We start from the raw sequence: 19,459 nt of genomic DNA on the forward strand, positions 1-19,459 counted from the left end.
TTTGATTTTTGAGTCACAAGGTTGATCGATGATAAAAGTGGGTTCAAAGGCTGAAGAACATTTTCCTCCCGTGTTTTTCGTACCAAAATGGAACTGAAAAGAAGGAGTAAGCGTATTGAAGCTACCGTCAAATTGGAGAAGGCATCTGGTAAAGTCAAAACTAGCATCGGGATCAAGCAAACCACAGCAACCACCACGGAAGAAACGGGCGGATCAATTGGCTTTGATTCTAATGGAATTAGAAGAGAAGAAGCAACAATAGTTAAAGAGGTGTTCAGTGGACGTTTAGGTAATTTGGCACAGTTCAAAGGATAGCGAATAAGCTGACTTGTTGAGCCATTGAATGTAGGATTTGGAGACAACCTGTTTCGTTATCAATGCTCTGTTTGCAACAACAAAACGGCCAGCCTAAGATCACTTTTAAGCCATCGTCAATCCGTTCATAGCATCACTCAACAGCCCATAAAAAACATCGACCTGGAGCCTGATACTGATGATCCCAACCATTACTGCAAAGCCTGTGAAAAGTTTTACTGCAGTAATGCCAGCTACCAAAGACATTTGTCTGGCGTACATCAAATTAATTGTAAAAAAAGCTCAAGCTCAAAAAGAGGCCAAACCCGATATCAATGATCCCAGCTTCTACTGTAGTTCTTGTGAAAAAACACTATCATGCAAGGCCGCTTTCAAAAAACACTTGTTCTTGATACATTATGTGCATCAGCCCACAACGGAAAAGAGTGAATCGCAGCCAGACATTAATGATCACAATAACTGCGGTTGTGTTTGCCAGCGTTACTATTTTAGTAATGGGAGAAACCGTAAACATCTGCGTAAAGTACATCAAAAGTTATTGGAACCTAGCAAATATCGCGAAAACCATATCCCAGCGCTTCCTAATCCCAATGATTTGAATTTCTATGGTAGCGTGTGCAAGAAAACCACGACAAGACAGCCAATAATCTATCGTAGACACTACAAAAATACTAACCGTATGGCATTGATTGATCGAAAGGTCTCAAACCCTAATGCGACCATCGATATCAGGAGCCCCATTCGCTATTAGGCACAATGCGAACGCGCTTATCGCAGCAAATTTGCATTTACACCTCATTTGAAAACTGTTCATAGTATTATCACTTGAATCAGTTATCAGCGAATGGCAAGTTTCAATATTTTATCGAATTTTATGAAATTGAACATCTTAATTCCCATGCCGAGTTATAGTTACAAGTTATGTTATTGCCGCTAATAATGTTCATTTGATTAAATTAGTACTGTTAATGACAAAATCAATAAATCGCTCAATATCGTTCTAGTTAATCAAGGGCCTTGCCATTTGAAGTTTAATGCAAAGCTACAATGCGTCTTTTAGCATTGCTATTGCCTAAAAAATCTTCATTGATAATGTATGCCATTATTGTACATGTTCCTCTACATATAGATACAATACAAACACGACTTTTATATAAGCTCAGGACCACTATTTTAATAAAAAATCAAGGCCATATGAAGACAACAGCACCGTGACGATAACATCTTTCTTAGCCATATGATAGAGTAAATTAGCATATTCAATGGTTCCATCATTATAGAAGTTGGCATGCCAACCTCAAAAAACAGACATCTTATGACTGGCTAAAGATTTCTTAGCAGCAAACCTAATTAAAATTGGTCGACAGAATTGCCTCTCACTATAATCACAGACCTTTTTATAGAAGCTGTTGTTGCAAACTCGTCAAGTGCAGAGGGACTTGTAAAGACTCTTTGAACAAGATTCATTAAAAGCGGCTGACTTTGGTGTAAAAACTTTGAAGTACACTAATGGAATATACATGATTGACAACAGCTGCATTCTAGGGTCTTTGATGATTGAGTATCTGATGATGATAGTTGGACATGAGATATAATAAGTATAATGAATGAAAGTATGTCATAAAAATGCATATTCTTTGGGACTGAGAAATACGATAAGAAAGGAACGGAAGAAATATACATTCACCAAGTTCTATTTGATCTGTCTAATTAAAGTATTGTTTTATGAACCAAGCTGCTATACTATTTTGCTCCATTCGCTATTTCAACTCCTGAGCCAATTAGATCGCTTGAAAACTCCGCTGACCTAAAAAAAAATTTGCGAGGGTTTCCCCCTGTTTTGATGTGAGGCAAAATTTTAAACTCCGCTATATATAGCAATATAGCTGTTACTATCATCAAATTTCCCTCAGGTGCTAGAGCATGCCTTACTTACACCACCTAGCTTTAGATTCTGGCGTTGAGACTCTCAATCATCACCAAAGTAAGTAGTGATAACCAAGTGGAGGCAGCCTATCCATCTCCTAGTCTCGGATAAAGTCTTGTTGAGCTTCAGCGATAGGCACATCCACCACAACGTAATAAAGAGGTATGCTTCAGAGAAACATAATAAAAGAAAAAAGGAAAAGAAAAGAACATGCTACTATAGGGGTATAGCAGTATGTAGGTAAAAAAGGGATACTCACATGCAATGAGTCAAAGAAAAGCATAACAAACACAACACCAAAGAATGTTCAGAACAGCTTGTTGTTGTTGCAACAGAAATGCATACATGAGCAACGTGCAAGATAATAGTCGGATGTAAAGCAACACGAAGACGCACAATTGCAGAAGCAACAGCAGTATTATAAGTGTGCAATACAACATAATGACTAATGTTGTTTCATGTGAAGCGACAGAGGCAACACAAACAACAATCCACGGCCATATGACAAAGTAGTATTACAAAGGCAATACAGGTATATAGCAGTACATCATGCTTGTTGTTCGTACATACGAAGCAACAACATTGCAAGCATTCATTGAACTGATCATATCACAGCCAACAAAAGAAAAAGAAAGCGCAACAAAGAAAACCTCATGAATGCATTATCATGAGAAAGGAAACAATAATAAAAGCGTCCAGAGAAGCTTTACATCATTGCGACCAGAAGAAAAAAGATACTTACCACTTACCACAGCGACAAATATACCTGAGAATAGGCAATCACCAGGAATACACCAGAGATACACCAGAGAACGAGCAAACACCACAGATAGTGCACCAGAATAGACTAGAAGACTAGCAGCAGCAACACTAGAAGCAACACCAGAAGCAACACCAGCAGCGTAGAAAAACTGAAGAACGAGTGACACCAGAGACCAGACAAAGATTAACGAAGCAACCACTAGACATGATAAACCAAAGAAGCAAACAGCAGAGATAGCAGAGAAGTCATGGCAGCAGCACCCACGTCAAGCAGGCAAAAAAATTGTCGAAACCTAATAAACAAATTTGATTAGTACTTGTTCTACATCTTTCTATGCTCGTTATCGAATGGTACCTATTATATTTCGCTTCAAAAAAGCAGTATAAAGTACTTTTAACAATGCAAGGTCGTGTTATCAGATGATGCAGTGTTATATTCAATCAAAAAGGTTCCAAAACCAATATGGTTTGATACTAAACGCGTTTTGCAAAAAGGATAAAAAAACGGTGGTATGGAAAAATGAGAGGGCAACCTATGCGACGTCACAGCTAGTAGTTTTGGTCTCAGTTTTCTGCCGTGGCAGCCGTAGTAACTGCTGCACTTTAATTTGAATTTGTGTAGTGGGTATATTCATGTTCAAACTTGACCTGATCTGACATCTTTTAAGCGTTTTTGCCAAATTTAACTATGAAAACTGTCGTTGTTATACCCAACTTTGTAATGCATCTTTAGAGGAATAAAGAAGCCGCATCGAATGATGCTAATTATATACAGTTTTTAGACTGAAAATAACAAGCAATTCGCAAAAATATGAAAACAGGCTTTCTGTGAATATGTCAGGATTTAGCATATACAAGTTTCATAGAAAGAACTTCGAATGTTTTATGACATCTCTACGTTCAATTTGATCTAATATGTATCATAGTAAAAGTCTTCATTTCAGGGGTGAAAAACGCAATCGTTTGTTTTTCAAGAATTTTCCCTTGCTAGCACTCATGAAAATATGAGAATTTTCATGGATTTGCAATGACCTAAAAAATTTGAGATAAAGCATCAGTAAATAAAGCGTATCAAAGGGGAACGATTTGGCCCTATTCCAAGCGTCCACAACGCATTGTAGCATGAGTTATTCGTGCTTCAAAATGGTTAGATTTGGACAGAATCTGGCCTAAAAATAAGGCGTAGTATGTTGTTCTGCCAAAGAAGTGAGTAAACTACAGCTCTGTTTAATGTCCCTCATGTTCTTCACTGTACGGAACTCCATCCCTAAGTTATCGACGCTTTTATTCTAATTCTGACGATTAGATCTTTTTGAAAAAATGCTCGAATATAGTGATTTTAAAACTTGAGCTTCAGTGATACTATGAAAATTTGAATATAACGGCTTGCTCAGATTGAACGAGATGCACGCTAGGTCAGCAGGAGGGCCCTTTTTTTATGGTCGTCTATAAGAGAGTTGCCGTATCTAGCCCTAAAACTGAACTCAAAGTCCATCCATCCACAATATTGCACACTTATTGTTAACGAGAAATGGCTGATACCAGACACGCTGAGGCGATACCAACAAAATGTGGGGAATAATCAACAAAACCATATATCAAAATTGACCAAGCAGATATTCGTGATAACTACAAACCCTGTGATACAAGAATTGACATAAACAAGCTGTTGTAATGAAACCAGGTTTAAATGGTTTCACGGAGGTACACAGCCAGAAAAGTCAGCTCTAACCAAATTGTTCAAAATCAATCGCTCAAAATGAAGCTGACTTTTGCTACAGAAGTGGCGCATATAAATTTTCTTTTGCGCGCCAATACTAGTCAAGACGCTCCCTGGATATACTTTATACCCTTGGGCATTGCATCGACGTCTCTGTGTTATTGCCATTAGAGAAAGTCGTGTTTTTGTCATTGTAAAAAACTCCAACTTTGAGGATTATAAAACCAGTTTTTTGAAGAAAGCATCGCAATAGATGCCCAGACGAGGTCTTATCTTGTTGTAGAGCAAAAACAGACGAGTAAAATTTAATTAATAATGGGAAAGTAGCCTGGTTAAGTTGGCAGCTGTACAGATAAGAGTGTTAAAGCACTGCTGGTTTTCTCATGTTGATTAGCTTACACTTTACTCGCTTAATTGTTCGAAAAGCAATGTAGCGACGGATTATCCGTTCATGTCTTTAGCGATCCCTCAAACTACGCATATAATCGTTCTGATATGAAATCTCTAGCATTAACGTAGGGCGTGAAAAAGCTATTCCCCTCTTTTAGTAAAACATGCAGCACATCTTTAACTCTTTGCCAGACCACAACGAAGCAAGACATTACTAAGCAGATTTAGACACCACGTTTCGCAACACCTCATCCATTGATCTATTGCTCGTAAGTGCTTGTAATTAGCTGGTTGTATCTTCGAAAGATAACAAAAGTTATGCTTGAGCTGCGCTATACCCAAGGGATTTTCTCTCCGTTGTTTGAACAACGTACGACGCTCCTACCAACTAATAATATTCAAAGCTCTGCAGTACTGAAGCATAATAAATAAGAGCCTCCCTTGATTTTTTGGAGGTTTATTGGAGTACGAGCATACAGCGCTCGATGGTTTATGTTTGTTTTAGTAGTCGATAGATAATGGTATAGTAGCACTTGCTATTCTGAATAGACTTTTAATTAAATGTGTCGTAGCGTAATCATTTTTGCGATCAAGAACGTTGGTGGATTAAATTTTCGATAACCCTAAAACTCCAAGCAAAACTGTTGTCATCTATGTACATAACCACCAATTAAGATTGAAGAACGTGATGATGTCTTCAGCGGTTTAGGCAGCCAAAGATAGCATAACCCCCCCCCCCAAAAAAAAATATTATAAAAACTACGAGAATAAACGAGATAGCGTATTAGCAACCTGATATGATTCTTATTGAATCAGCTCAACATCCATGATCATTAGTAAAAAAAAACACACTGGCATCCATTAAAGATTCTTTAATACTATTGCCACCTCCATGAAAACGTGCTCATATTCCAAATTGAATGTGATTTGACCTTCATTACATCAATGTGCTATCTTCTAACAAGTAGAGTCGATTGCCTTATTAACATTATGCCGTTGTCTATTTGGCAGATCTCTCCGCTTTTAAACTGTACAAATTATGTTTTCCATTGTCGATAAAGCACATCAATGTAAACATGTCTAACGTATTTTAAAACGTGCGTGTTACCAGCATCGGCTGGTTTGGCTTTACTAGACATTTTAAACGATTATGTTTTCCTTCCTACATAGCTCCCCTTCTACCCCTTTCACAAACATTCACAGGCAGATCCAATGGATGAATGTGAAACAGTCAGGGGCAATAAGCGAAAAAGCAAGAAAAACATATGCGAGATTAGCCTGATCTGCAAGAGACGAAAGCCTGATTTCCCAATGAATAAATTGAGAGAACATCTATGTAGTATTTCGGATTATGTATATATTTGTAGATTGCAATCGTGAATTTAGCGTATACGATTCTCATATGAAGAGGCTTTCGAATAAATGATGACAGAAATGTCGTACCAACGAATGGCGTTATTGTTTGATTCTAGATCCATTCAGGCGTTTACATGGATATGTTATAGTCATCCCGATCGGTTTATACTTATCGGATCCAAGTTTGCCGATGGTAATTATACGCAAGAGCTCTTCATTCTCATCTTTTGTTGTAGTGTGACAAACAGAGTACATTACAGTTGCTCGCTGAGCTAAATCAACATTAGAAAAATATAGATTTATATACAGAGTTCTTTTTTTATAAAGCAATAGATGGGATAAATATATGGATTAAAACATATAAGGTATATGACAAGCTGTTGTAGCCTACAAACATGAATAAATAAAAAGAAGTATATAATAAAGCGCAAAAGTATGTATAAACGAAAAATAACGAAAGTGCAGTGTATATAAATGGGTTAACGATTGAATAGAATGGTAAGGGAGTGTAATGGGTATAGTTGCTTAGATTTATGACACAATGATCATTTGCTTTTGGTTGTAGTACTTTTCAAAACGAGACGTTGGATTTTTTGAATATTGGCAGTACCAGACTGGGTTCCCATCTTGATGTTGTTGTTGCTGTTGCTTGGTGTTCTTGTTGAAGAATTTGAAAATACGCTTCAGCCAAGGCTTTTTGGTATGACTGAGATGAGGTTGTGGTTGTACTGATTGTTGTTGTTGTTGTTGATGGGCGTAATTATTTTCAATCACTTCTAATGACGAAACAGAGGAAGACCCAAATGAGGAACATGATGAAGACCGACGCAAAAACCTGTGTTTACTAAGACTATTTGTCATTACCAAACTGTCCAATCGAGCAGGCAGAGATCTTCTTCCCCGATGTTGATGATGATGTGAAATTGACGAAACGCTGTAGTTACTACTGCCACGAATATTGGTATTTGTTGATTGAGGTCGTTTTGGTCGGGACATGAACGATGGCGATGGAGGAATGATGCTTGATGAGGAGTCGGCCCGAGATGTTCCTGAAGAGCTAAAATTATCATTGCAAGAGGAGGCCATTTGGTATTGAATCTGCTCGGCTGTCGGAAGAAACATGGAATCATTGTGATATGGGAATGGCAGAATACGAGGAGAAGCAAACACAATGTCGTTGTTCTTCTGCTGCTGCTGCTGTGTCGTCAATTGAGGCGGTGTGGATTGACAGCGCACTCTTTGAAGTGTCATTTCTTGACAGTAACGCTCCAGCATTTCATTGTTATTGCTTGACAAGATGAGTAGGTTTTCTTCTGTCAATGGAAGAACAGGAGGCTGATGCATTTTATAGACGATGGATATGCTAAAAGAGAAACGGTGAAATGGCGAAAAGAAAATGGCACCCTTTTTATATAGAAAATCAATTAAACTTTCTGTGTTCCCTTTTGATGTACATTACATTACATACACAGGATTAGGAGTATACAGTTATACGCAGTGATGGAATTACCTTAAAAGTAAAATGTAAGAAGTTTAAACGAAAAGGAACCGGGGAGATTGACCTGAAAACAGTAGAAAGTGCAGTACAGGAGACACTTTCAAGGAGCACTGTGAGGTGGACATTTGCACTTAACTCCCAAAAAAGAACAATTTAAAATGCTCATTATGTTTATAACAGTTACATAAACAGCACATGCAACTACTTAGTCTATAGGAGAACTGGGTAGTAAGTCCTAATAGCAATGTAAAATGATCGATTCTACATATTTTATCTCGATTCTTATATCTTATTGTCACTCCCTCTTCTCCCCTATATCATCTAGATATACAAGCTTAGCTAGTAACGACTGTTCCAGACTCTCTTTCCCTCAGTATAGATGTATATATTAATTGAACCATTAGCATCATTATCAATATCATCACCAAGCTCTGATTCATTTAATCGCAAATGTGTACCTCGAGTAATTTCTTCTCGGTTCCTCTTCAATGAGCCACCCATGATGAGTGTTTATAGCGCACCAACTTGTTTTGTACAATGAAAATGGGTCCGTGCAGTTGTCTTTGTATATAAAAAAAACCTATTATAAAAGCAAGTGTTTTTTATAGACTAACTGTGTCTGCATCGAAGGTGTTCTGGGCACTTTGAAGCCTACTTGAACACACACATTCAACGATAGGAGATGAGCCGAGAGAAGAAAAAAAGATCAAGGGGCATGTCCTACAAACAAAGAGAAAAGGAGCTCTCTCGATACACACATTTCTCTAAGCGACAATGACAACAAATAAACATCGGATCATCCGCACAAGAAGATTCCACATTTCACTGTATTCATTGGTATGCCCATTTGACACATGTAGATTGCCATGGCAACCAGCATTGATCCAATTTACGTGTACTCATTAGTAAATCAAAAAAAAAAAGAGCAAAACGTTTATTTCAGTTACATTTCCATCATGTCCTTGTCCTTCTTGCTACTACTATCAACAGGAACTGCTTTGGTAGTAGTGTCATCAGGCTTTTGCAATCGAATTGTAGTCATACGAGTCATACTGTTCTTGTCGCCATCCCATTCTCTGAGTAATTTGAGTGTTTTGCCGTTTGTCATGTCTGGTAGTTCCATGCCGGATATATATTCACTAGCCTCTCTCGCCTTGATCGACTCTAATAACTGTTGACGGGCGTTCTTTGGCTTTTTGTGTCCTCTACTTCTATCCTTTTCCAATTCGCTGATTTCATCATCATGGCGTTCAAGATAGAGTTCTATTAATTCATGCATCTCTGGCTTGGTTGCCACTGATTTATCTTCCTCAAAAGCATATCTAAACCATAACCATCTCTCGCCTAATTTCCAATTCATCAGATTGGAAATCCAAATTAAATTCTTGATCTAATTTACCTAATGGGTTATTGGCCTTATTCTTCTCCTTGACAGCCAATTTCTCTTTACGCTGGTATACTCTAGAGATTTGATGTGCCTTGCGAGAATAAGGATGGATTGCTTCTCTATTCTTGATGGTTTTTAATGTGATTTTTCTGTTTCCCTAATTAATTCATTTTAGCAATTATCCAAATCTCAAAAATCTTGAGATTACCATAATATACAATATTTCTAATGAAAGAATAAAATTCTTTCATGCTCTTTGTATCAAGCTCAAAAAAGCCACGATTTGTGTAGTAGACAGTTCACTTTTGGGGCGACAGTCACCGCATGTTGTGCTGCTCTGGAGTCCAGATGATGGATCTTTTGACTATTAGCCCTTTAGAAGTGGTGGGTTTGACCTTTTCATTATTTTTCTTTCCTCTTCTTTGTTGAAGTTTCATCACTTGACATCTCCTTCTCTTTTCACGTAGAAATGGAGACGATTCGAATTGTTACCAATGGTGTGCTGTGTACATTGGGTCTATGGGGTCATACAACGTTAACTGTCGCTGTCCAACTCCTGTCCATCTTCATTTGGCCATTCTCAAAGAAACTATACTATGCCTTTCATGCGCACATAATGCGACAATGGTCTCAAAATCTTTTCGAAATCATGAGATTGTTTGCGCCGGGAGAATTGATCATCACATTCGATGATAGCATTACCAACGACATGGACGACGATAATAACAATGAAGCATTGGAAGAGTTATTAACTCGCAATATGAAGGGCCAAGTAACCGGAATATCTTTTCCCGAAAGGCTGATAATGATATCAAATCATCAGGTAAACCTTAAGTTTCTCTTGGAAACTGGATATGGCCCTAATTCACACCATGATTTACCAGATTTATGCGGATTGGATTTATGTTTGGTTTTTGGCGTATTTGGGAAAGGCTCATGGCGCATTAAAGATCATGCTCAAGCACAGCTTAAGTCAAGTACCTATCTATGGCATGTAAGTCTATTGTGCCATTGTGGATGAGCGCGATGTACTAATTCTTGGAACATTTTTAATTTCAAATTAGGGTAAACAGTTTCTCCTTTTATTTTCGGGCTGTGTTGGTAAAGTTTCACCGAATATAGTCTTTTTCTAACGCAATTATCCTAGGGCATGAAATTCTTTGAATTCATCTTTTTGAGGAGAAAGCTGGAACATGATAAAGACAACATTATCAACAACCTTGAGATTGCCAAAAAGAGAGGTAGACCCTTGTGGTTGGTTTTATTCCCAGAGGGCACAGGTATGTATTTATAGTCATCCAACATTGGGAGAAGGTGGTCAAATTGTTTTAACCGCTTGCATATGTCAAACTTTATTAGTTATCTCGGACAACACACGCCTCAAGTCTAAAGAATTTGCAGCTAAACTTCACATGGTAATTTGCGTTTTTTCAATTCTCGATATCTGTGTAATATTGACATGCCACACAGGATGATTACAAATTTACGCTCTTACCAAGAACCACCGGATTGATGCTATGCAAGGAGACGCTGGGCGATAGTGTAGAATGGCTGTATGATCTCACAGTTGGTTACCCTGGCATTGAGCCTGGACAGAATCCCGAAGATGTCATGACCATGAAGCGCATCTTTTGTGAAGGAAATGGGCCTCATGAAATCCATATTCACATGCGTCGCTACCGTTTGGCGGACTTGCCGACAGACACTGAAAGCTTTATACATTGGTTGTTGGATAGATGGACAGAAAAAGACAAGCGACTCATCTACTTTAACGAGCACGGCAAATTCCCAGAGGAGAGTGATTTGGATAACGATCGCATCTACAATGGAAGAACTGTCAAGATCCCCATTCAGTTACAAAATACATTGAAAGAGTGCTACGGCTATTGGCTTTATCTACTCATCTACATACCTATCGTTTATGCAATGTTGCATCTCACGCGCTTTGCATACACTACTTTTGTTCAATCACTTTAAATATACATAATTACCAGAGTAGCAGCCTTTTTATAATACATTATTACATACATTATTTTTACAGCATGATGTACACACATTTAATATACTAATTTCAATCACAATAAATCTGCAGTCATTGAAATGATGCAAATGCTGACACATTGGTCCTATATTCAAGTGAGAAACGAGATGCCATCAATATAGCAGTATGTTAATCTACTGAATTGAGCTGGTATAATGTCAATTTGATCAGGTTACATATGCTGTCATTCGAAAAGGCCTTCTATTATGTACATCTACAGTAGCTTGATCTGCTAACGTTAGATCCCCAATATCAATACCGTTTATTTGGTTTCTGGAAATCATACCGAGTAAAGGTGTCAAAAAGGATTACATTGCAGTAAGATCAGTCGGATATCCTGCTGCTTTTACATAGATGCCTTTGTATCCGAAGCATGAATTATTAGTTATCTGAGCCTCTGATTATGGCCTAATTCTCCAAATGTTTCTTTTTCTGAATATTTACCATCTACACAATCTGCAGCGTATAGAAAATCAGCAGCAACGATGCATATTGGTTATATGTCTCCAACCAATCTCTTTACTCGCAGGTATTCGATTTAGGCTTTCAGAACGATGCAATATAGCAATAATTGATGAAAATGCCAATAAAGATCATGTATTATCCCCTGTCTTCCTATACATCTTCAAACTCAAGCTATCATATAACACGCTGTTGACATTTCGCAGCTAATATGTATAGAATACGAGCCTTTAGACACTTCAGGTGGTTCCTTGACCTACGCTTCGCTTCGGTGGAAGCCAACCTACGTTCAAACGGCTTGCGCTGCCGCGGGCCTTTGGCTAATATCACAAAAATTAATATAGCTAAAATGTTAGAAGCACCTTGATTGTTGATTGATATAAAATCACTTATGATATGAGTGTTTATGCTTTGGATGGTTCTTTACTTTTGCTTCGCTTCGGTGAGAACCGACCTGCGCAGCGGAGCAACCCGCTCTACTGACTGTCCTTGCGAATCTTATCAGAATAATGCTACTTTCGTTTTGACCTTCCACTTATACATGAAAAGCTTACATATTACCTGTGTATCTGACTTTTATGTGATGCTCTACATCCATATACACGTAGCTGCTTCACACACGGGCAAACAGCATACTGGTATTTCCTCTTTTCAGTCCATGGTCTCCCTCATACAGCAAAATCTGAGCGCATTTGAGCCGCGTTTTCTCGCGTTCAAAGCCGTTTTAGATTGTCAGAATAGCACCAAATAGTTGCTCTCATCTAAGAATTACTTTCTGACACCTTTGCTCAACTTTTTGGGGACCAAAAAAACATGGCCAAAAATTGACCAAAAATTGACCAAAAAGCATGAGGTACCCCTCATGGTTTTCATCGAAAATCAAACGATCGCAATTTTTACCTTGATAATGAAAACTTTTACTATGGTATATATTGAATCAAAATGTTTCTATCATTCCAATGCAACCCCTAAAATCATCTCTGTGGGACCTTGATAGGTAAAATTTCGACATTTTGGGCAGAAATCACTTTTCATATTTTCGTAGATTATTCAATAAGTTTATTCAAAACATCTATCTTACATGGCACCATTGGATGCGCCTTGAAAAGCGCTCCAAGAAAGCTTAAAGATGCATAGGATGATTATCATATTTTACTTAGTCGAATCTGCAAAAATAATTTGATTGAGTCGAAAGCCATCAAGATTTGGCCAATCTGGAACATATTTTGAATCTGAGGTTGAATTAGTTTTGGCTGGTGGAGCTGGCAGGCAAACTCAATGCCCTTTTCATAAGACAATACAGTAATAAGGCCCTTGAAGCGTGCGTATGGAAAGTAGGTGGCAAACCATAGCACTATCGCTCATCATGCTATTTTCTTGCATTCTATACTTAATAACGTTAGTCTGGACATTGATAATTCATGGGCTGCATAACATGTCTGCAGTAAATAGGGAAATCTCTGAGGCTTTGGGTCGTCGTTCAAAGGAAACATTGACAGCATTGAGCAGAGAAAAGAGGGTAGAAATAACAGTGGTTTTTGTTGATTGATTGTGAAATCATTAATCTCATATGAGCCAGGCCTGACAGATGCCTAGAGACTCAGTTTCCATATTAGGGTTGTAAAAATGTCTAAGGACTAAACGTTTATTATAATATGATGTCTACACTTATGGAACCAGTAGCTTCCGATGTCGCTGGGTATAATACTGTGTAATTTATGGTGCACATAGCGATACCCTTTAGGAAACAGATAGTTTTTTTTTTTGTTGCACATATCTCACTCAACATTTTCAACCATTCCACATACTTATTTAAGCTATATATACATATACTAAAATGTCATTGACCTGGTTAAATCAAAGCATTGACGACCCTAACCTTGTTCAATCTGTTCAAGACTTGATCAAAGCCTATCCCGCCAGCTCCAGGGTCATTGAACGTCTAGTGCAATACTACGACAGTAAAGCCCCATCAGACAGAGATACTAAAAGACGCAAATTGGATGAAAAGAATGCCCTCTCCAGCGATGAAATTCTGCGCATCATGGATGTATCATTTCAGCTACCAGCCAGAAAGAAATTGGATTTAATCATCACTCGCACGCGTTTAATACTGTTCAATCCCAAGCAAAATGCCATTGAAGTGCAATACAATTTGGACGATCTTTCACAGCTTGGTGGCGCATGCGTCCCCAGTCCAGACAAGGCGGTAAAGAGCTACACTTACACTATCTTTTTGAAAACAGAAGATGTGATTGTATTCAACACGCAGGATAAAGTCAATGTAACACTCAAAAAGCCAGATACAGAAGATCAGATTCTAGAGACCAACAAGCATGAAGTGATTTCTCAACTGATTACAGAACACGCACGCGTTCCCATCACACAGCCATCCAAAGAGTACTTTAGGTCCACAGGCGTCTCAACCACTACAGGCAAATTGGAGGATCGGTCTCATGTTATCGGATACCTGAAAGCCAAAGATGGATTTCTCTTCTTTCTGCCCACTGGTATCTTGTTTGGCTTCAAGAAGCCCACACTCTTCTTTCCTATTTCCAGCTTGGCTTCCACAGTGATTACCAACATTACACAGCGCACATTTGACCTGACATTGACCCTAAGACCAGAATCCAAGATATTGGGATCCGCTGGCTTCCGCACAACAAAAGAAGGCGACAATGATACTGTGCAGTTCTCAATGATTGAGCAATCCGAATATGGTGGTATTGAAGCATACACTAAGAAGCTCAACATCAACGATCACAGCATGGCAGAAGAGAGAAAGGCTGTTAGTAAGGGTGGCGAGCACAATGAATCAACAGGCGAGCACCATGATATGGACGATGGACAAGACACATCAGAGAACGATGAGGATTTTGAGCCTAGCGATGACGAGAATGAGCCCTTAGAATTTGACACGGATGCATCTGCTGACGAGGATGACGATGAGGACGATGAGGACGATGAAGCACAAGCCGACAAAGAACTTGCTCAAGAGGAAGAGCATGAATTTGAAGATGCTGTCATGTCTGAAAACGAAGATCAAGAAGAAGAGCTGTTGGATGAAAGCGATTAAGTAATCAAGAACCCCTTATATAGAAAACTTTAACTAATTTTGCATTGTGAATATTCGCTGTTCCATCAATGCGCATGAATATACGTCTCTAAACCAGTATAAAATAAACACACATCATCGTAGTTTTCGTCTTTTTACCTTCAACAACGCATACAACATGCTTGCAACTGCCACAGCTAATACCGACATTACAACGCCTGTGCCTCAGGGCGGCGCTTCCCTAATGATTGCATTTCGTTGCCATAGAAAGAATGTGCTAGTCGTTGGCCATGATGAAATCGCAGCTAGTCGTGTTTTATCTGTCTTGGAGGCTGATGCTCAAGTGACAGTAGTGGGCCCTCTCGATCGCATGTGCAGGGAGTTGACATACAGAATCCAAAACAACCAAGTCGAATGGGCAGGAGAGGTGTTTGAAGAAGAGCAGCTCATCGGTAATCACCTTGTCTTTGTGTCTCGCTCTGATGATATCGGTTTGTGCCAATACATCTCACACGCATGCTGTGCTCGTCGTATCCCTATCAATGTTGCCAACCAAAAGGAATTGTCTGATTTCGACATGACGTGTTCCTATAGAGATCAGTCGCTGCAAGTTGCTGTTTCCACCAACGGTATGTCCTCTGTCAATCTAGCGAACCGCATCCTCCAAAGCAAGATTTCATCCACATTAGAGCCCTCGCTGGGTGAAGCAGTCAAGAACGCAGGTCTCTTGCGCAAAGGAGCCGAGGCATTGGATCCTGGATCCAGCTCAAGTCTGCGTCGATACCAATGGCTTACTCACATTTGCGACACCAAATCATTAGAGGAAATGTCAGCATTGACTGCAACTGACATTAGTGAACTGCTTGTTTCCTATTCAAAACAGATAGAAGATGGCATCCACCATCTTTAAGCGAATTCACGGTGGTCTAAATTCCCGAATGACGTCGAACTAGGCTGTCTGTTCCCTTTCAACATTTTGATACTTTTTTTTTTTTTTTTTTTTTTTCATTTCACAGTTTTTCTTTCGTCTCAACTACTAAAAAAAAACCATCCTTTACAACAACAACTTAAAAAAAGAGAATAAAATCAAGGAAAAAAAACAGTTCCTCTTCATCTGTAAAGACTTATTCTCTCTCTCCCCCTTCTTCTCTTCATGTCAAAATTAGAGGATAACACAAAGCGTCGTTCCAACGAAGTGGAAGAACAAAGTGTTACTCCAAGACCTCCCAAGAAGCGTTTTTTATCCAGAGCATCTTCGTCCGACGACGATGCTGACGATAATGAGGATGCTAGCGATACGTTCAAGGTAAGATCTCCCGTCTGCACTGCATTGTCAATGTAAGTGCCTAACTTGCTACTGAATCAAGGAACCTTTGGAAGCATTTCGTAAAGATGCCATTTCGAGACAATGGAAAGATTATATAGTAAGTATGAATGCTGCTTTGTCAGCAAGAATACTCAACACATTGCCTGCTTTAGAGAGCTGTTGAAAGACTCAAAACGTACATTGATCAAGCCGAGACAAAGAAAGTCGAGAGTCAAGAGCATCTCAAGCTCTGGGAAGACTCCTTTCAGAAAGTATGCAATGAGCCATGTAGACATCAACGTGATTGATCATTCATCTTGTTTTCGTCTAGCTCCAAACGTTTCTCTGCAACATTATTCAGGAAGGCTTGTCAAGTCTAGGACACTCCACTAATGCAATGGGTAAGAAACCGACACACGCACGCTTGATATAAAAATGTTGACATGTTGCACCCTTTAGACATTGATCAAGTTTCGACTAAAGAGCTCTTGCAAGAAAACTGGGCCAAAGAACATGCACCCAACTTGCTGAAGGCCTTCAACAACAAAGATTACCACGAATTGACCGTTTCCAAGCTGAACCAGCTCATTGAATCATGGATTTCCAAAAGAGACGGTATCACCACAGGCTTCCAGTCTGTTTTTGGTAAGTTGATAATTATCAGATTCAATGCTCCATGTACTTACATTTGACAAAGAAGAAGGCTCATTAAAGGAAATTCAAAAAGACCATGAGCGTATTCTATCAGCCTGGGTCAAAGGACAGCGATCATTGCAAGACATGAAGAATCGGTTCAAAATGACCAATTTTAAAGTATGCAGCTTAGTCAATTTTTGAAGCATCGTGTTAATTAACTCTTTTATTGCTAGTACTTGGTACTCTCAGAGGAATTACGAATCCTGAACGATCAATTGGAATTGACAGAGACTAACTTGCGTGGAGCCCAAGCAGAACTAGAAAAGATCCAGACACAATCAGCTGTCAAAATTGAGGATACAGCAATGACAGAAGCGACAAGCTCTATCTCGAATCCCACTCACTCAGAATCATCCAATGCAACTACTGCCGTTGCGAGTACGAGTGCTGGTGCTGGTGCAGACGCTACATCAAGTAGTGCTGCTTCTGCATTGGCCGCAACACCAGCATCATCAATTAACACTACTCTCGATGGCGCACCTGTTGCGGTGAATGTAAATATGTCCAGATTCAATGCTGATGTCGATTAACTGATCACACGTTTTTCATAGAGCCAAGGTGTCGCTCAAGATCCATTGATTCATGCGCAGCAGCTGTTGGAGCAAAGATTACGAGACATCAATATGATCAAGGAAGACCGCATTGGTTTGAAACAACAAATTGCACGTTTGGAAATGGATCTCATTTGCGTGCCAGAGTCTCGTATTTACAAAGCCCCCATCTGTCGACAATTATCTCAATCTCGCGCCTACAACAAGGACAAATGCAATCGCTTGTCTGACATTTGTCACGACCTTCAAAATGCGCTGGAAGACTTACAAGCCAACCGACGCCGTCTCATCAAGGAATTGGATTCTGAGCAAGCCAATCACTCTCAAAAGCTGCAAGAGGAATTACGAAAATTGGATGAGGATTTAACTCGTATTCGTGGGCAACGTGATGCATTGCAAATGACTTTAGAGGAACGTAAGGCTGCTACAGAAGCTGGACGTGCCTCTATTGCTGAACTCAAAGTGATTGCCGATACAAGAAAGGAGCGGGTCAACTATTTGGAGACCGAAGTACTTCGATTGCAAAAGAAAATGGCTGCTAGAACAGGTGTGAAGGAATACTATGATTTGCTGATGAACAGTGATGGTCGTGAACCTTTGTTATTACCGTTGCAAAACGAGCTCAAGGCATTAGAGGAGCAAGTCCAAGCAGCAAAAGATGTGTGTATCAACCAAGCCAAAATCCCGCAAGACACTGTGGAATCCGAACTAGCTCAAATCTCGAAACTGAAACAATTAGAATTAGATGTTGCCAAGTTTGAGGAAAAGTACGGTTTTCATCCCTCTGCTGATGTGGATGATGGGCAAATTCAACAAGTTCTGCAGGACAGAATTGATACAGAGAAAGCAATGATTGCAAAATCAGCACTGAAGATTTCGAATTTGGAAGCAGTAAGTTGGGCTGTGTAATGGATGACAGCTGTGTAAGTTTTTGTCTGATTTGTGTATCCTTTCAATAGACTGAAAAGCAGCTACTGGGTGAAATTGAAAATGTAGCCAAAGCATATGGCGAATTGGAAGAAGAAAATATGACAAGAGTGAAAGCACTTGCGGCTGCAGAAGATGAGATTATCAAATTACAAACGGAACGAGTCAAATACAGTCAAACTTTCACTGCACTCAACAAGTCAAAAGATGCTCATTCTATGGTGGCCAATGCCCTCAACAAACAGAACGAGAAGCAGCTTGCTCACATCAAACAATTAAATGAGCGTGAAAAGAATCTTAACAATCAGTTGGTAATACCTTATGATGATCAGGAAATGCTTGATTTGTTTGACTCATGTATCATATTTTGATAGACTTGCTTGGAGCGTGAACTCAATGCCAGTAACAATGTGTTCGATGTCTATAAAACAAAGATTGATGAGGCCAAGGTGACACTAGACGAGCTGAAAGAAAAGACATCGTTTTCCAAGAGCAAAATATCAGAGGTAAAGATGAAAGTGTATGCAACATGGCATGATTCACTGATGTATACGTTGTCTAGTTGCAAAAATCGATTCTGGATAAAGTACGCTTGATTGAGGAGGGTGTATATTCACGACTTCGCTTAGAGGAAAGCTGCGAATTACTAAAACGCAAGGTTGACTCGACAAATAAGGTAGAAAGACCTGCTGAAATGAAATTAAGAAAAGAAAGAGAAGAATATAGAGTAAGCTTTGGAATTTGGTTGATGATTAGTCTGACTGACATGTCTCTTTTTTTCAGTCTTTGCTAAATTGCAGTTCATGTGGAGTTCAATTGAAATCTCACATCATCTTGAAATGCATGCATACCTTTTGCAAGGAATGCCTCGAATCCACCAAAAGATGTCCTAGCTGTGATGAACCTTTCAATCATCACGATGTAAAGCAATTTTACTTTTAATTCAATTTCATCATATACATTATCTCTCACAACATGTCCAAAAGAACCCCAAGACCTAGATTCAGTCTAGGTACACCTTCAGCCCCTTCGTTTTCCCTCCAAGCTTATTAGAAAATTACGCCCC

General features: G+C 39.1%; 8 protein-coding genes across 8 annotated transcripts; 6 read left to right on the forward strand and 2 right to left on the reverse strand.

Annotated features, from left to right (window-relative positions):
• Window positions 1–87: 87 nt before the first annotated feature.
• On the forward strand, window positions 88–1,066 carry ASE1 (Microtubule bundling protein; the record flags this gene model as incomplete). Its single annotated transcript, XM_064828515.1, has 3 exons — window positions 88–289; window positions 350–538; window positions 597–1,066. 3 exons carry the CDS (start codon window positions 88–90, stop codon window positions 1,064–1,066), a joined length of 861 nt encoding a protein of 286 aa, XP_064685717.1.
• Window positions 1,067–7,001: 5,935 nt separating this feature from the next.
• ATC70_009280 (uncharacterized protein) lies at window positions 7,002–7,814 on the reverse strand (the record flags this gene model as incomplete). Its single annotated transcript, XM_064828516.1, has 1 exon — window positions 7,002–7,814. The coding sequence occupies one exon, from the start codon at window positions 7,812–7,814 to the stop codon at window positions 7,002–7,004; it is 813 nt and encodes a 270-aa protein (XP_064685718.1).
• Window positions 7,815–8,911: 1,097 nt separating this feature from the next.
• On the reverse strand, window positions 8,912–9,566 carry naa30 (N-alpha-acetyltransferase 30; the record flags this gene model as incomplete). The annotated part of the gene is made up of 3 exons (XM_064828517.1): window positions 8,912–9,312; window positions 9,368–9,512; window positions 9,564–9,566. 3 exons carry the CDS (start codon window positions 9,564–9,566, stop codon window positions 8,912–8,914), a joined length of 549 nt encoding a protein of 182 aa, XP_064685719.1.
• Window positions 9,567–9,824: 258 nt separating this feature from the next.
• Window positions 9,825–10,353, forward strand: ATC70_009282 (uncharacterized protein; the record flags this gene model as incomplete). Its single annotated transcript, XM_064828518.1, has 2 exons — window positions 9,825–10,178; window positions 10,240–10,353. 2 exons carry the CDS (start codon window positions 9,825–9,827, stop codon window positions 10,351–10,353), a joined length of 468 nt encoding a protein of 155 aa, XP_064685720.1.
• Window positions 10,354–10,505: 152 nt separating this feature from the next.
• On the forward strand, window positions 10,506–11,332 carry ATC70_009283 (uncharacterized protein; the record flags this gene model as incomplete). Its single annotated transcript, XM_064828519.1, has 3 exons — window positions 10,506–10,635; window positions 10,715–10,770; window positions 10,826–11,332. 3 exons carry the CDS (start codon window positions 10,506–10,508, stop codon window positions 11,330–11,332), a joined length of 693 nt encoding a protein of 230 aa, XP_064685721.1.
• Window positions 11,333–13,695: 2,363 nt separating this feature from the next.
• Window positions 13,696–14,934, forward strand: ATC70_009284 (uncharacterized protein; the record flags this gene model as incomplete). Its single annotated transcript, XM_064828520.1, has 1 exon — window positions 13,696–14,934. The coding sequence occupies one exon, from the start codon at window positions 13,696–13,698 to the stop codon at window positions 14,932–14,934; it is 1,239 nt and encodes a 412-aa protein (XP_064685722.1).
• Window positions 14,935–15,091: 157 nt separating this feature from the next.
• ATC70_009285 (uncharacterized protein) lies at window positions 15,092–15,823 on the forward strand (the record flags this gene model as incomplete). The annotated part of the gene is made up of 1 exon (XM_064828521.1): window positions 15,092–15,823. The coding sequence occupies one exon, from the start codon at window positions 15,092–15,094 to the stop codon at window positions 15,821–15,823; it is 732 nt and encodes a 243-aa protein (XP_064685723.1).
• A 243-nt stretch (window positions 15,824–16,066) lies between these two features.
• On the forward strand, window positions 16,067–19,335 carry ATC70_009286 (uncharacterized protein; the record flags this gene model as incomplete). The annotated part of the gene is made up of 12 exons (XM_064828522.1): window positions 16,067–16,219; window positions 16,281–16,337; window positions 16,393–16,491; window positions 16,551–16,620; window positions 16,679–16,864; window positions 16,920–17,032; window positions 17,089–17,409; window positions 17,467–18,357; window positions 18,426–18,704; window positions 18,768–18,899; window positions 18,956–19,120; window positions 19,177–19,335. 12 exons carry the CDS (start codon window positions 16,067–16,069, stop codon window positions 19,333–19,335), a joined length of 2,625 nt encoding a protein of 874 aa, XP_064685724.1.
• Between the last annotated feature and the right edge of the window lie 124 nt (window positions 19,336–19,459).

Source organism: Mucor velutinosus, assembly GCF_035048745.1.
Source record: "Mucor velutinosus strain NIH1002 chromosome Unknown tig00001563, whole genome shotgun sequence".
NCBI lineage: Eukaryota > Fungi > Mucoromycota > Mucoromycetes > Mucorales > Mucoraceae > Mucor > Mucor velutinosus.